The sequence below is a fragment of the Salmo salar genome, chromosome ssa12 (genome assembly GCF_905237065.1).
Source record: "Salmo salar chromosome ssa12, Ssal_v3.1, whole genome shotgun sequence".
NCBI classification, from domain to species: Eukaryota; Metazoa; Chordata; class Actinopteri; order Salmoniformes; family Salmonidae; genus Salmo; species Salmo salar.
This window is the reverse complement of record NC_059453.1, coordinates 97,505,738-97,519,355: the sequence shown is the minus strand read 5'-3', so window position 1 is coordinate 97,519,355 and position 13,618 is coordinate 97,505,738. Positions and strand designations below refer to the sequence as shown.

Sequence of the window (13,618 nt, the reverse complement as noted above, 5' to 3'; positions counted from 1 at the left end):
TCAACCCTGTTATCTAGCCTAACCCCCATACATACCATTCCTTATATAGTATACTACAGTAAATAGTACATTTTATCAGGGCCCGGCTAGTGCAGTATATAGTACATTTGATCAGGGCTGTGCTCCATCCACCCTGCCATCCACCCTATCTAGCCTGACCTCCATACATACCATTCCTTATATAGTATACTACAGTATATAGTACATTTGATCAGGGCTGTGCTCCATCCACCCTATCTAGCCTGACCTCCATACATACCATTCCTTATATAGTATACTACAGTATATAGTACATTTGACCAGGGCTGTGCTCCATCCACCCTGCCATCCACCCTATCTAGCCTAACCCCCATACATACCATTCCTTATATAGTATACTACAGTAAATAGTACATTTTATCAGGGCCCGGCTGTCAGTATATAGTACATTTGATCAGGGCTGTGCTCCATCCACCCTGCCATCCACCCTATCTAGCCTAACCCCCATACATACCATTCCTTATATAGTATACTACAGTAAATAGTACATTTTATCAGGGCCCGGCTAGTGCAGTATATAGTACATTTGACCAGGGCTGTGCTCCATCCACCCTGTTATCTAGCCTAACCCCCATACATACCATTCCTTATATAGTATACTACAGTAAATAGTACATTTTATCAGGGCCCGGCTAGTGCAGTATATAGTACATTTGATCAGGGCTGTGCTCCATCCACCCTGCCATCCACCCTATCTAGCCTAACCCCCATACATACCATTCCTTATATAGTATACTACAGTAAATAGTACATTTTATCAGGGCCCGGCTAGTGCAGTATATAGTACATTTGACCAGGGCTGTGCTCCATCCACCCTGTTATCTAGCCTGACCCCCATACATACCATTCCTTATATAGTATACTACAGTATATACTACATTTGATCAGGGCTGTGCTCCATCCACCCTGCCATCCACCCTATCTAGCCTGACCCCCAGTCACACCTGACACACCGGTTTCACAATGTTTTAGTTCCTCTTTCTACATATCTCCCGTTAATGAATAACTAGTGTTTATTTCCTCTCTTAGTTGGAAAATAATGTATTGCAGCATAGTTGGAAAAGAGGAGGGGAGCTGTAGGTTAACAAATAAATTACTCTTTGGTATGACCGTTTGTATGATGACTCATTCAATTACAGGAAATGTTGCATACAAATGGAAGACCCAAAGAACTGAGACACTAACCCTTAGGACATGCTGTCTGTCTGTCTCCGTGTCTATCTGCCTGTTTCTCTGTCTGTCTGTCTGTCTGTCTGTCTGTCTGTCTGTCTGTCTGTCTGTCTGTCTGTCTGTCTGTCTGTCTGTCTGTCTGTCTGTCTGTCTCTGTCTGCCTGTCTCTGTCTGCCTGTCATTACAACGCTACTGACCCACTCAAACATTATTTTAAATAGAGAAATATGGACCTAGTAGACATAGTGGGTAGGTTGGTGAATGAGGATCATATAGACCCTAATGAGGAGACAACAGTCTATATAGACCCTAATGAGGAGACAACAGTCTATATAGACCCTAATGAGGAGACAACAGTCTATATAGACCCTAATGAGGAGACAACAGTCTATATAGGCCCTAATGAGGAGACAACAGTCTATATAGACCCTAATGAGGAGACAACAGTCTATATAGACCATAATGAGGAGACAACAGTCTATATAGACCCTAATGAGGAGACAACAGTCTATATAGACCCTAATGAGGAGACAACAGTCTATATAGACCCTAATGAGGAGACAACAGTCTATATAGACCCTAATGAGGAGACAACAGTCTATATAGACCCTAATGAGGAGACAACAGTCTATATAGACCATAATGAGGAGACAACAGTCTATATGTATATATATAAACTTTGTGTTTGATATGTATATTTTATGGCTCCTTTTTGGTTTATTGTTCTTAACCTTTCTTGATAATTGTAGCCTTGAGGTGTCTGTCAGAGAAGTAGGCAGCTCTATTGTCCCTGGGTGTGTCCCAAATGCTACCCTGTTCCATATGTAGTGCACTACTTTTGACCAGAGCCTTTTCCTTTAAAGTAGTGCACTATATAGGGAATATGGTTGCATTTGGGACAAAGTCCCTGTGTTACCAAACAGGGCTGACGGTAGAGCTGGTTACCGTCCCTGGCTAGCAGAATTACTCATCATTTACTGTCATTTAGCTCACGTTGTTTTAGTGTGCAGCTTAGTCATTACTTCAGAAAGCAGAAAAATAACAATTAGAAGCTAGCAGAAGACTTTGACAAAGCTCTTTCAGTCTCTTGTTCTGGCCCTTTAATGATAGGAATTCATTAGTGAGATACACACACATTCCATGCTTAAATATGCGACGTGAAATTGTATGTTTTGTCCATGGAATACATTTGTTTGTTTGTGTCTGTTATGCGTTAGTGGTTGGCACTTAGCTGACATTGTGAATAGACAGGCGTGAATCACCTGGAATTTCCAGGTGAACCTAAAGAAGAGCCGTCATCATTTGTCAATTACAAGTCAAGCCGGTTTATTTACAAATTTCAGCAGGGAGACTGTTTTCTATTTGACCGTTTAGAGTGGTTGTTTACAAGGTTTCCACTGAACATGTGACCTGATTTTAGTAGAAACACGTGACTTTAAAACAATAACAACACAGCAGCCTGAAACTCTCCTGATTTGGGTTTCATTCATCCATCAATTCATCAGATTTTTATGGTAAAACAACTGGACAGCCCACTCACTCATTAACACCTGACATTTCCATGGAGTCCTGGGATCCATATAAACTATAATAAACGTCATCCACAATATACAGGTATACCATATACTGTAAGATAAGTGAGTCATTAAAGGGTCATAGGAGAAGATCAACAACTTCTTCCACTGAACTGTGACTATTATCTAGAAGAGAAACTGCTTCCATTGAACTGATTCTGTACATAAACACTACAATAACCAGGCACGTACACAGAGAGGGTTCTACAAGTCCACAGAGAGGGTTCTACAAGTCCACAGAGAGGGTTCTACAAGTCCACAGAGAGGGTTCTTCAAGTCCACAGAGAGGGTTCTACAAGTCCACAGAGAGGGTTCTTCAAGTCCACAGAGAGGGTTCTACAAGTCCACAGAGAGGGTTCTACAAGTCCACAGAGAGGGTTCTACAAGTCCACAGAGAGTGTTCTTCAAGTCCACAGAGAGGGTTCTTCAAGTCCACAGAGAGTGTTCTTCAAGTCCACAGAGAGTGTTCTTCAAGTCCACAGAGAGGGTTCTTCAAGTCCACAGAGAGTGTTCTTCAAGTCCACAGAGAGTGTTCTTCAAGTCCACAGAAAGTGTTCTACAAATGCTCCCCCTCAAAATGTCAATACACGGCCCTGGCAATTCTCCTGACGTGACCTACTATGCTATAGAAGTGACCTGGAAGTGTTTACCTCTTTCCATGGAACTTTCCTGCCTCACCTGAGAGTAGAGGAGGTGAGAGACCGCCCTTTCTGGGAAAATAACTGCATTTTGTTTCCTCCCTCAAGGCTTAAAATAAGAGCACACACTCTTCTCTCTCACACACAAAGTTTTGTCGTTAGATAGTTGGTCGCTGTGCTGACAATCTTCCAGAACCTGTAAGTAAAATATTGCCTCTCATTGATAATGATAAAAGTGAAAAGGTTTATCTATATCTGATAACTATGGATGTTATAAATGTGTGTGATAATTTTAAAGATATTTTTTCTTCATGTCTTTTCAGAAAAACATGACAGCCTGTTGATTTAAGATATGTTATTACATTATATATGTTAACATAGTGCCAGTGATGAAGTCGCTGAGTCTAATTTAATTTATTTTAACATCTTAATGTCTTTTGCAGATTCCTGACCTACGCTCCAAAGCACAGATTTAGGATCAGCTCATCCTCATCAAATCCAAACCAGGACCTTAATAAACCACAAGGGGAACACTGACCTCAGACCAGCGTTTAAACCCCACGTCTTCCTGCCCAGACACTGACTCTGTCTAGAGTTCCTCCGTGCTCCAGCCGTATATCCATCCATCCATCCATCCACACCCCAGCCATCCAGCCATGGGTCTGATGAGTGAGGACATGGAGTGCTGCGTCTGCCTCCAATCCTACTCTCGTAGGGAGAAGATCCCTCGGATGCTCCACTGTAAGCACACAGTCTGTGGGCTGTGCTTGCAGGCGATGTCCAGGCACCAGAGCGGCCTACTGACAGTCTGCTGCCCACTGTGCCGTTGGATCACCTGCACCGAGCCCAGCCTCACCCTGCCGGGGTCGCTGTGGGTTAACACTGAGATCTGGGACCAGATACTAGACACACAACAGGAAGAGGAGGAGGAGGAAGAGGAAGAACAGTGGAAGGAAGCTAACAGACAGACACAAACCACTACACCGTACACATGGTGAGTACCCCAGGCAAAGGTGGATGCATTGATAGACTGATTTAGAAACCTGGAGAAATCTTCCTCTGCTCTCTGTTCTTCCTCTCATTTTGTTCTGTCTCTTTTGCGATCTCTCTCTGCTATCACTCTCTGATATCTCTCTCTGCTATCACTCTCTGCTATCACTCTCTGCTATCACTCTCTGCTATCACTCTCTGATATCACTCTCTGCTATCACTCTCTGATATCACTCTCTGCTATCACTCTCTGCTATCACTCTCTGATATCACTCTCTGATATCACTCTCTGATATCACTCTCTGCTATCACTCTCTGCTATCACTCTCTGATATCACTCTCTGCTATCACTCTCTGCTATCACTCTCTGCTATCACTCTCTGCTATCACTCTCTGCAATCACTCTCTGCTATCACTCTCTGATATCACTCTCCACTTTGCAGCGCTCTGCTTTTTTTCTCTCTCTCTCTCTCTGTCTCGTATCTCTCCCTTTCTCTCTCTCTGCTCTCTCCCTTTCTGTATCACTACATCTATTGGTCTTGATTTCTCTCTTCATCAGCTGTATTGTTGTACTGTGATGGTTTTACTTTAGGTGACAGTTTCTTTACTTTGATCGTATTATGATTGTATTATGCAGCTTGTACAGCTTCCTTTTTAGGTTCAGAAGTCTGTTCAATTACTAAACTGTAATTCTCTCTCTCTCTCTCTCTCTCTCTCTCTCTCTCTCTCTCTCTCTCTTTCTCTCTCTCTCTCTCTCTCTCTCTCTCTCTCTCTCTCTCTCTCTCTCTCTCTCTCTCTCTTTCTCTCTCTGCCTACTCTGTTTCTTTCCCCCTACTCTCCTGTCCTCCAGGTCTCCATCAAGGCATTGTGGCCTGAGGCTCAAACTACAGAATTTCCTGAGGAGGATGAAGCACAATGTACTGTAAACCGAGAAGACGAAGAGCAGGGATAAAGAAGACTGGATGTTACCATTTCAGAGTCGGAGATACTCATTGAGTAATGAAGCTAATTCACTAAACAGGACCGACCGGGGATTTTCAATAATGACGCAAGATTGAACCAATTATTAATATTCTTTGGGTTTGATTGACTTTGCGTATGTGTAATGTTCTCAGTCAACTTACCTGGTAAAATAAGGGTTAAATAATAATGAAGGATAGATAGATAGATAGATAGATAGATAGATAGATAGATAGATAGATAGATAGATAGATAGATAGATAGATAGATAGATAGATAGATAGATAGATAGATAAAGGGGTGAAGGTTAGAGACTGTGTGCTGTGTACAATACAATATACTGTGAACAATGTTTATAATAGATGTTTAATCATTTGATAAAAGGTGTATTACTGCGTGAAGGGAAGTGGATGTTTAGTATTTATTATTACATCATTTTATAACTGCTTTAATATTGCAGATTGATTGTTGCTTTTATCAATGTAATTGTCTGCATCATTTCCAATCCCCCATATAAGGGAAGGTGGATTTGTTTATCCTCATTTTACATGTTTTATTTATCTGTTCTGTTTAAAGAGCATGTTTTTTTATATTGGGATTATATTTATTGGTAAATAAATACATCTACTTTAAAATAACCCTGTCTAAGAGTGTGAAATTGCTTATTATTATCATTACATTAGGAAAGTAACTGTCCGATATCCAACTATTTATGGACCCCTAAAAGAGTTGGAGGTGTTAATTCCCGTCTAGTACAGTATATAGTATACTACTTTTGACCAGGACCCGGCTAGTGCAGTATATAGTATACTACTTTTGACCAGGACCCAGCTAGTGCAGTATATAGTATACTACTTTTGACCAGGGCCCGGCTAGTGCAATATATAGTATACTACTTTTGACCAGGGCCCGGCTAGTGCAGTATATAGTATACTACTTTTGAACAGGGTCCAGCTAGTGCAGTATATAGTATACTACTTTTGACCAGGGCCCGGTTAGTGCAGTAAATAGTATACTACTTTTGACCAGGGCCCGGCTAGTGCAGTATATAGTACAATCGTGGCCAAAAGCTTTGAGAATGACACAAATATTAATTTTCACAAATTCTGCTGCTTCAATTTGTATGATGGCAATTTCCATATACTCCAGAATGTTATGAAGAGTGATCAGATGAATTGCAAAGTCCCTCTTTGCCATTCAAATGAACTGAATCCCCCAAAAAACATTTCCACTGCATTTCAGCCCTGCCACGAGGACGATGCTGGAGATCGGTCTGTCATGCTGATTGAGTTTGAATAACAGACTGGAAGCATCAAAAGGAGGGTGGTGCTTGGAATCATTGTTCTTCCTCTGTCAACCATGGTTACCTGCAAGGAAACACGTGTCGTCATCATTGCTTTGCACAAAAAAGTCTTCACAGGCAAGGAAATTGCTGCCAACAAGATTGCACCAAAATCAACCATTTATTGGATCATCAAGAACTTCAAGGAGAGCGGTTCAATTGTTGTGAAGAAGGCTTCAAGGCGCCCAAGAAAGTCCAGCAAGTGCGGACCGTCTCCTAAAGTTGATTCAGCTGTGGGATCGCACCTCCAGTACAGCGCTTGCTCAGGAATGGCAGCAGGCAGGTGTGAGTGAATCTGCACGCACAGTGAGGTGAAGACTTTTGGAGGATGGCCTGGTGTCAAGAAGGGCAGCAAAGAAGCCACTTCTCTCCAGGAAAAACATCAGGGACAGACAGATATTCTGCAAAAGGTACAGGGATTGGACTGCTGAGGACTGGAGTAAAGTCATTTTCTCTGATGAATCCCCTTTCCGATTGTTTGGGGCATCTGGAAAAAAGCTTGTCCGGAGAAGACAAGGTGAGCGCTACCATCAGTCCTGTGTCATGCTAACAGTAAAGCATCCTGAGACCATTCATGTGTGGGGTAGCTTCTCAGCCAAGGGAGTGGGCTCACTCACAATTTTGTCTAACAACACATCCATGAATAAAGAATGGTACTGTCGTGTCTTTGGCATCAATAAAAGTGAAGACATATTTATCAAATTGTCACATACGTCGTAAGGGACAGACCAAGGCGCAGTGGGTATAGTGCTCATCTTCTTTCTTTATTTTGATTAAAGTGAACACTTAAACAAAAATACTAACAAACGACAAAACAACAGTTGCGTAAGGTACTACGACTATATGAAAAACAACCACCCACAAAAACACAGGAAAAACAGGCTGCCTAAGTATGGCTTCCAATCAGAGACAACGAAAGACACCTGCCTCTGATTGGAAGCCATACTTGGCCACACATAGAAAAAGAAACATAGAAATAGAAAACTAGAACCAAAATCCCCTAGAACCAAAATACCCCAAAATACACAAAACAAACACCCCCTGCCACGCCCTGACCATACTATAATTACAAATGACCCCTTTACTGGTCAGGACGTCACACAAATAACTCTGTAATTATTATTCCTCGATTAAACTGATTAATTGTGTAACTGTAATTAACTAGGAGGTAGGGACACCAAGGAAAATATTCAGATTAAAAAGTTATAATTTTCCTAATACAACTTTCAGATATTATAATATCTGATCTATTAGTCTTCTGATTAATGACGAATTAGTTACCTCACATCAGTCTCATTCCAAACATCGTAAATTGTTGGTTATCTGCATGAACCCAGTCTTCACTATGAGTCATCCATACATCATTTGTCTTAAAATCATTTATTTACTAACTAAGTAATTCACAGAAATGCATAACAAACAGTAGATATCGTTACAAGAAATGATAGAGGAATGTGCCCTAGTGGGCTAAACCGGCATGGCGGCTTGTTAGGCAAAAGGGGGGTCAACTGAGAAGGCACTACAGAGTTGATAATTATAACAATTGAAATGCTAAATCTTTGCACATGAACGCTCACTCATTCGGGAAAAACTGCAATCAATATATATATTTATGCTCAGTGTGTCGTCTGGATCTCTGTTGAAAAGTTTGTTTCTGTTGGAGAGTCTGTCTGCCCTCTCTCTCTCTCTGTCGTGGTTAGAATGGATAGTTCAGAGTGACATACATTCATGTCATTATAGAATAGCTGTTTTCGGCGGTTGTCGGTCTTCGCGTTCAATGATAACGTATTCCTAGCTGCAGACTAGTAATTAACCTCTCTAGGCTAGGTGGGACGAATTCGTCCCACCTACGTAACAGCCTATCCTGTGGCGCGATTTTCAAAACCTTAAAAATCCTATTACTTCAATTTCTCAAACATATGACTATTTTACAGCCATTTAAAGATAAGACTCTCTTTAATCTAACCACACTGTCCGATTTCAAAAAGGCTTTACAACGAAAGCAAAACATTAGATTATGTCAGCAGAGTACCAAGCCAGAAATAATCAGACACACATTTTTCAAGCCAGCATATAAAACCCAGAAGACAGCTAAATGCAGCACTCACCTTTGATGATCTTCATCAGATGACAACCCTAGGACATTATGTTATACAATACATGCATGTTTTGTTCAATCAAGTTCATATTTATATCAAAAACCAGCTTTTTACATTAGCATGTGACGTTCAGAACTAGCATACCCCCGCAAACTTCCGGGGAATTTGCTAACATTTTACTAAATTACTCACGATAAACGTTCACAAAAAGCATAACAATTATTTTAAGAATTATAGATACAGACCTCCTCTATGCACTCGATATGTCCGATTTTAAAATAGCTTTTTGGTGAAAGCACATTTTGCAATATTCTAAGTACATAGCCCAGGCATCACGGGCTCGCTATTTAGACACCCGGCAAGTTTAGCACTCACCATAATCATATTTACTATTATAAAAATGTCATTACCTTTTGTTGTCTTCGTCAGAATACACACCCAGGACAGCTACTTCAATAACAAATGTTGGTTTGGTCCAAAATAATCCATCGTTATATCCGAATAGCGGCGTTTTGTTCGATGCGTTCCAGACACTATCCGAAATAGTAAAGAAGTGTCACGCGCTTGGCGCAATTCGTGACAATAAAATTCTAAGTATTCCATTACCGTACTTCGAAGCATGTCAACCGCTGTTTAAAATCAATTTTTACGACATTTTTCTCGTAGAAAAGCGATAATATTCCGACAGGGAATCTCCTTTTCGGCAAACAGAGGAAAAAATCCCAAAGGCGGGGGCGGTCGGGGTCACGCGCATAAGCTAGTGTCTCTTGATCGGCCACTTGAGAAAGGCGATAATGTGTTTCAGCCTGGGGCTGGAATGACGACATTCTGTTTTTTCCCGGGCTCTGAGCGCCTATGGACGACGTGGGAAGTGTCACGTTAGAGCAGAGATCCTTAGTAAATGATAGAGATGGAAAAGAAGTTCAACAAATGGTCAGACAGGCCACTTCCTGTAAAGGAATCTCTCAGGTTTTGACCTGCCATTTGAGTTCTGTTATACTCACAGACACCATTCAAACAGTTTTAGAAAATTTAGGGTGTTTTCTATCCATATGTAATAAGTATATGCATATTCTAGTTACTGAGTAGGAGTGGTAACCAGATTAAATCGGGTATGTTTTTTATCCAGCCGTGTCAATGCTGCCCCCTAGCCCTAACAGGTTAATATCAAAGACTTGTCCTTATTCTGTCGGTATCGATAGTCTAAGAGTTTAACCACGTGGTATGGTTAAAAGTTCAGCCAGAGAAATGCATGGTCAAACCTTGGCCCTCTCGTTATCGAGGTAAGCTGGTCTCCAACCTTTAGCCATCTCGTAATTGAGGTAAGCTCGGTCTGGGGATAGAAAACCAAGGTGGGGGTTTTATTCGGAAGAGCAGAGAAGGGCCTGTCCCATGACGCCAGACCATAACTGTGCTCATGGGCGGTCCTCGAATTTAGTTAAGACTCCAAAGGGAATTGGAGTTTCCTTCATTAAACAGTCCAAAATCACATTACACAATTTCACAAACAGTTCCATCCTTATTCATTCATTTTATACAACCATTTAGATGTAAAACTCATACCTGAGACTTCTATAAACATGATTATGGTAATGTGGCCGTATTGTCTCTCATGAGTTTTACAAAATTGCACCAAACGGACCAGTCCGTTGCTGGATTCTTCTCCGATCTTTTATACATTCTCCAGAACCTGAATATTGTTTGGTTGTCAAGTTCTGTGAGGTAGAAGAATTCCTTTGTTTGGTCTATGAAAAATCACTCTCTCTCTATACTGGGGCCATGAGACAGGATCTTCTCATAGGAATTTACGACCTCTTCTGACCACAGCAGCCTGGGTGTGGGAGACAGAGGTAGGGGAATGGTGCATAGAAAACCCAAAGAGGGCAACGTCATGACAGTACCAACACATCCTCCGAGAGCAACTTCTGCCAACCATCCAGGAACAGTTTGGTGACGAACAATGCCTTTTCCAGCATGATGGAGCACCTAGCCATAAGGCAAAAGTGATAACTAAGTGGCTCGGGAACAAAACATCGATATTTTGGGTCCATGGCCAGGAAACTCCCCAGACCTTAATCCCATTGAGAATTTGTGGTCAATCCTCAAGAGGCAGGTGGACAAACAAAAACCCGCAAACTCTGACAAACTCCAAGCATTGATTATGCAAGAATGGGCTGCCATCAGTCAGGATGTGGCCCAGAAGTTAATTCACAGCATGCCAGGGCGGATTGCAGAGGTCTTGAAAAAGAAGGGTCAACACTGTAAATATTGACTCTTTGCATCAACTTCATGTAATTGTCAGTAAAAGCCTTTGACACTTATGAAATGCTTGTAATTATACTTCAGCATTCCATAGTAACATCTGACAAAAATATCTAAAAACACTGAAGCAGCAAACTTTGTAGAAATTAATATTTGTGTCTTTCTCAAAACTTTTGGCCACGACTGTATACTACTTTTGACCAGGGACCGGCTAGTGCAGTATATAGTATACTACTTTTGACCAGGGCCCAGCTAGTACAGTATATAGTATACTACTTTTGACCAGGGACCGGCTAGTACGGTATATAGTATACTACTTTTGACCAGGGCCTGACTAGTACAGTATATAGTATACTACTTTTGACTAGGGTCCGGCTAGTAGAGAATACTGTACAGGGAATAGCATGCCATTTCAGACAGATGACGATATGAGTTGATGCGTCTTGGGTAGTGTTTGTTGTCAGTCAACCCATGAGCCAAGCAGTTCAGGCCGGCTCCGTGAGTCTCCCTAACTGTGCTGAGACACGGATTTAGAGACCAATATGTTTAAATCTCCAATGGACTTAGCTGACTAGTGTAGCAACAACGCAACAGTCTATTTTGACCCTAATGAGGAGAAAACAGTCTATATAGACCCTAATGAGGAGACAACAGTCTACATAGACCCTAATGAGGAGACAACAGTCTATATAGACCCTAATGAGGAGACAACAGTCTATATAGACCTTAATGAGGAAGTAATGGTCTATTTTGACCCTAATGAGGAGACAACAGTCTATATAGACCCTAATGAGCGGACAACAGTCTGTATAGACCTTAATGAGGAAGTAATGGTCTATTTTGACCCTAATGAGGAGACAACAGTCTATATAGACCCTAATGAGGAGAAAACAGTCTATATAGACACTAATGAGGAGACAACAGTCTATATAGACCCTAATGAGGAAGTAATGGTCTATTTTGACCCTAATGAGGAGACAACAGTCTATATAGACCCTAATGAGGAGACAACAGTCTATATAGACCCTAATGAGGAGACAACAGTCTATATAGACCCTAATGAGGAGAAAACAGTCTATATAGACCCTAATGAGCGGACAACAGTCTATATAGACCCCAATGAGGAGACAACAGTCTATATAGACCATAATGAGGAGACAACAGTCTATATAGACCCTAATGAGCGGACAACAGTCTATATAGACCCCAATGAGGAGACAACAGTCTATATAGACCCTAATGAGGAGACAACAGTCTATATAGACCATAATGAGGAGACAACAGTCTATATAGACCATAATGAGGAGACAACAGTCTATATAGACCATAATGAGGAGACAACAGTCTATATAGACCATAATGAGGAGACAACAGTCTATATAGACCCTAATGAGCGGACAACAGTCTATATAGACCCTAATGAGGAGACAACAGTCTATATGTATATATATAGACTTTGTGTTTGATATGTATATTTTATGGCTTCTTTTTGGTTTATTGTTCTTAACCTTTCTTGATAATTGTAGCCTTGAGGTGTCTGTCAGAGAAGTAGGCAGCTCTATTGTCCCTGGCTGTGTCCCAAATGCTACCCTGTTCCATATGTAGTGCACTACTTTTGACCAGAGCCTTTGCCTTTAAAGTAGTGCACTATATAGGGAATATGGTTCCATTTGGGACAAAGTCCCTGTGTTACAAAACAGGGCTGATGGTAGAGCTGGTTACCGTCCCTGGCTAGCAGAATTACTCATCATTTACTGTCATTTAGCTCACGTTGTTTTAGTGTGCAGCTTAGTCATTACTTCACAAAGCAGAAAAATAGCAATTAGAAGCTAGCAGAAGACTTTGACAAAGCTCTTTCAGTCTCTTGTTCTGGCCCTTTAATGATAGGAATTCATTAGTGAGATACACCCACATTCCATGCTTAATTATGCGATGTGAAATTGTATGTTTTGTCCATGGAATAAATGTATTTGTTTGTGTGTCTGTTGTGCGTGCGTGGTTGACACATAGACATTGTCAACAGACAGGCATGTATTACTACGTGGAATTTCCATGTGAACAAAAAGTAGAGCCGTAGTAAATGATCAATTCAAAATCAATCCTGTTTATTTACAAGTTTCAACAGGGAGACTGATTTCTAATTGACCGTTTAGAGTGGTTGTTTACAAGGTTTCCACTGAACTTGTGACTTGATTTTATTAGAAACACGTGACTTTAAAACAATTTTCTCTTATCTAGAAGAGGAACTGCTTCCATTGAACTGATTCTGTACATAAACACTACAATAACCAGGCACGTACACAGAGAGGGTTCTACAAGTCCACAGAGAGGGTTCTACAAGTCCACAGAGAGGGTTCTACAAGTCCACAGAGAGGGTTCTACAAGTCCACAGAGAGGGTTCTTCAAGTCCACAGAGAGGGTTCTACAAATGCTCCCCCTCAAAATGTCAATACACGGCCCTGGCAATTCTCCTGACGTGACCTACTATGGTATAGAAGTGACTTGGAAGTGTTTAACTCTTTCCATGGAACTTTCCTGCCTCAC

General features: G+C 41.2%; 1 protein-coding gene across 1 annotated transcript; it reads left to right on the top strand.

Moving 5' to 3' along the window:
* Positions 1-3,460: 3,460 nt before the first annotated feature.
* LOC106601492 (E3 ubiquitin-protein ligase RNF186) lies at positions 3,461-6,009 on the top strand. Its single transcript, XM_045691968.1, has 3 exons — positions 3,461-3,619; positions 3,865-4,415; positions 5,262-6,009. The coding sequence occupies exons 2-3, from the start codon at positions 4,078-4,080 to the stop codon at positions 5,335-5,337; spliced, it is 414 nt and encodes a 137-aa protein (XP_045547924.1). The 5' UTR covers positions 3,461-3,619; positions 3,865-4,077; the 3' UTR covers positions 5,338-6,009.
* The last annotated feature ends 7,609 nt before the right edge of the window (positions 6,010-13,618 follow it).

Bases quoted from the DNA above. Each gene is read 5' to 3' on its own strand.
- LOC106601492 (XM_045691968.1), top strand. From the start codon at position 4,078: ATGGGTCTGATGAGTGAGGACATGGAGTGCTGCGTCTGCCTCCAATCC. The intron at 4,416-5,261 runs GTGAGTACCCCA...CCTGTCCTCCAG, and splicing joins ACCACTACACCGTACACATG to GTCTCCATCAAGGCATTGTG.